The sequence below is a fragment of the Atta cephalotes genome (assembly GCF_000143395.1).
Source record: "Atta cephalotes unplaced genomic scaffold scaffold00011, whole genome shotgun sequence".
Lineage (NCBI taxonomy): Eukaryota > Metazoa > Arthropoda > Insecta > Hymenoptera > Formicidae > Atta > Atta cephalotes.
Genome location: NW_012130075.1, coordinates 461,829 through 465,894, shown reverse-complemented (window position 1 = coordinate 465,894; position 4,066 = coordinate 461,829). Strand labels below are relative to the sequence as shown.

The following is a 4,066-nucleotide window of genomic DNA, read 5'->3' as shown; positions in this document are numbered from 1 at the left end:
CAAAAAACGGAGTTAGAGAGATTTGTTTAGTCTTTTAGAATTTATCATCAGAATTTATCACAATCATTAAGATGCTATTTAATTTAGAAATTATTAATAGTTAAAATTATTTAAAAATAAAAGTTTACAAACTTTCAAGAGTAACATCTCGAGCTCCATCTCAGCGAATCTTTGTCCAATACAAGCGCGAACACCGTAACCGAAAGGCATGTATGCGTGGGTATGCGTACTCCTATATAATAAAAATTCGGGACTATCCCGTATCCATCTTTCAGGAATATACTCCATAGGACGCGCAAAATACTTAGGATCCATCGAAAGCACTGCGTGACAAGCCATCACATTCGCCTGATGATATGAAGAAAGAAATTATGAAGAATGCAATCTTATTTCATTATTTCATAACATAAAATTTCATTTATGTTTTGTGAAATAGAGAATTATAAAATGAAATTTAAAATGAGAACCTATTTAAAATGAGATTATGAACTAATTATAAGCTTCAAAAGATTAATAGATAACTTATATTTCCAACAAAGAATAAATATAGATCCAATATCAAACAATTAACTATAAAAAAAAACTTTCAAAGTTAATGTATTCAATAGTCAATTGCTTGACAATATTTATGTTTGCAAACAATATTTTATGTTTGTTTACTGAAGCATCTAAATCTTATTTTTCGTTTAATTTAAAGCAAAATTTTTAATAGAAATTTGATGGAATAAATATTTAAAGTTTAGATATCAATAATGAAAACAGATGATATTGAATTAAATTTGACAAAAAATCGACTTAAAATTTTGTAAAAAAAATTAAAATTCTCTACAGTTATTTATTACAATGACATTGTAATTGCTAAACTTTTTAACCAAATCTTTTTTCAATGCATATTTTTATTTTTTTAATACCTCATCAAAAATATTTTAATATTAGAATTAATAAAATATTGACACGTCTTAAACTGGGTAATTTAGAAAAATACTAGAAAAAAACGACGTACTCCTTTTGGTATCAAGTATCCTCCTAAAGAAACATCTTTCGGCATATTTCTTAGAATGCCATTGGCGATGGGAAATAACCGCATACATTCTTTAATACATCCCCTAACGTACGGTATCTTTTCCAAAAGATCATGTGTAATGGGTGTTGTTTTGTCAGGTAACACAGACATTACTTCTTCTCGTAATTTATCTTGTTTCTCCTTATTATTTGCAATATAGTACAGCAAAGCGCCAGCCGCATTGCTTGTCTATAAAAATGTTATTTATCCTTTATTATATTTTATTAATTCTATTATTTTTGTTATAAGTTTCTTATTCTATAATTCTGTATTATATTGCATAAATTTATAAATACACATATCATGCACTATATTCCGTTTGTGTATATAAATATATATATATATATATATATAATATGTACATATTGCTTAGAATTGTTGAACAATTTATGATTATTATGTATTGAAAGATCATTTTATTTATAAAAAATATGATTACCCAATAATGCTATTAAGATTGTTTCTACATAATTCATAAACAAAATTGGATTAAACTCTTTACCGTATCAGTGCTCATCAGTATATCCAAAGCCATTACAAGAGCTACTTGTTTATCGATGCACAAAAGTTTTTCCAATATACTATAGTCTCTATTTGTGTTGTCTCTAGACTTCGAAATATTGTTCTTAGCGTATTCGATATATTTTGCGGAAATTCTAAGAGAAATAATAATATTAATTATATTATAAATATATTATATTATAAATGAATTATATTATAAATGAATTTTAGGCGGAACAATGCTAATTATGACAAGTATAATGAAGTTTTGAAATTATTTTTCGATATATTATACACACACACACACACACGCACACACACACGCGCGCACACACACGCACACACACACACACACACACACACACACACAGAGTGAGAAAAGAGTATGGAAAATCTCAAAAAATATAAGTTTTACAAAAAAAATGTTTCAAATAAAAGTTGTAGGATTTAAAAAGATCTATTCAATAGTCTTATCAGTTTCACCCTGGCTGGGATCGTTGAGATCAAGTCAAAGTCACCTTGAATTTTTTAAATGGAACACCCTATTTTTTATTACATATTCTTATTGTCCTTCTCAATATCTTTTCAAAGCACTATAATTTTATTCATTTTGGGTCAGCCAGTTCAAAGTTACTGAGTATTTTACAGTAAGAAGTAATAGACATCCGAAGACAAGGACGGAATATGATCCAGCCAACTAAGGCAAGATCGGAGGATGATTCCAACTAAGGAAAGATCGAAGAATAATCTAAGAGCTTAGTTGGCTTTGAAAAGATATTGAGAAGGACTATAAGAATATGCAATAAAAAATTTAAATTCCATTTAAAAAATTCAAGATGACTTTGACTTGATCTTAACGACGCCAGCCAGGGTTAAACTGATGACTATTGAACAGACTTTTTTAAATCCTACAACTTTTATTTGAAATATTTTTCTTTAAAACTTATATTTTTTGAGATTTTTCAGGGTTTCCATACCTTTTCCTTACCCTGTATATATACATGTATGTATATATAAATTATGTATATATAAGTTATGTGCAAGCAAAGTACAAAAATAAAAGTAAAAGATAATAGAAATAAAATATTAGTTTACATTCTAACAATAAAAAAATAGAATATAGACCTTTTTTTAATTCACAGTTATTCATTATACAAAAAATTGAAGAATAAAGATGTATGAAGATAAAAATGATTAAGAGTAATAAATTCACAAGATTTTTGCAAATATAATACATTTTCTAATATAATGTAACTAATACAAATTTCGATACTTACACATTAATTTGATCTAATGCTCGGAACAGCTTTTGATAATTTCGTGTATGGCTTATTTTTAATAGAGATGGTACATTTTCTATACGATACGTAAGATTGAACATTTCCTTTACGCAATTAATCATTATTTGTGGTTCCGAGTCCAAGGCAAGATTAGACTTTAAGCACCCCATTCGGTAATTCAATGCGATTAAACACATTGCTGTAAAATATACATTAAAAATAAGTTATTAATTATAATGAATTTAATATAAAAACAAAATTTGTATTATTTTTTTCTAGTGTTTCGTTTTTAAAGAGAATTATTAAAAGACGGCATAAATATCTCTAAATATTCATATACACATACTTACTTTCTACACTCCACTTGTATAATTCATTCATAAAGTCATCTGGCAATTCCAACGTTTTAGGATCTCGCAGTGTCGACATTTTATCCACGAACTCACTAGTTATATCGTGAATTTGTGTGGCGTGCATTTTCACTATATTTGGCCGCATCATATGCGGACCGACTTTCGATCGAAAATCCTTCCACGATTCTCCCTGACTAAAAGCAAAAAAGTCATTTTTATTAACAGAAAAAAATTATATGTAACTTACAGGTTGACATTAGGCAATCTAGAAGATATTAGAAGAAAGAAATAAAGAAAGAAATATTTAAAAATAGAGATTTTGTTCGATGGATGAGTTAAAAGTATGTATAGAAATTCGATTACTCATATTCTTTTTAATGATATTATTGACCTTGTTGTGAGACCATATTGTCCCTTGTAAATGTCTTTTCTGCTTTTGCGATAATTGTGCAAGGGCTCCATAGCGATTCGCATTGGAATTTTGCCTTGCAACTGATACATATTTTTACATAATTCTGGACAGAATAGGAAGATACTTGGTTGTTTCTTTAGACCGTCAAATTTAACGATATTGCCATACTTATTATGCAGCATTCGCATAAATGTCAGAACATTCACATTATAGTATTCACCTGCATAACATACAAATAATTTTAATTTATACGAATGAGTAAAATGAAGAAATAAGAAAACATATTTGCTGAATACATTTGCTTCATGCAAGATAAGATAACAGATCTAACAATAAGATTATATTAAATATGTCTTCCATTAAAAATAATTAAATATTAAAAAATTTTAGATATATTAAGAATTAATATGCAAATTAGAAAATATAAATGAATAATAATATATGGACCTATAACATA

The 4,066-nt window shown here is 27.3% G+C and overlaps 1 protein-coding gene across 1 annotated transcript in view; it reads right to left on the bottom strand.

Annotated features, from left to right (window-relative positions):
• Positions 1-4,066, bottom strand: part of LOC105617101 — a 19,210-nt gene that overhangs the window by 6,996 nt on the left and 8,148 nt on the right. The window contains exons 2-7 of the mRNA XM_012198679.1: positions 3,589-3,829; positions 3,195-3,391; positions 2,842-3,043; positions 1,566-1,719; positions 1,004-1,252; positions 129-348 (exon numbers count right to left, since the gene is read on the bottom strand). Coding sequence (XP_012054069.1) covers positions 129-348; positions 1,004-1,252; positions 1,566-1,719; positions 2,842-3,043; positions 3,195-3,391; positions 3,589-3,829 — 1,263 coding nt within the window. The remainder of the gene's footprint in view (positions 1-128; positions 349-1,003; positions 1,253-1,565; positions 1,720-2,841; positions 3,044-3,194; positions 3,392-3,588; positions 3,830-4,066) is intronic.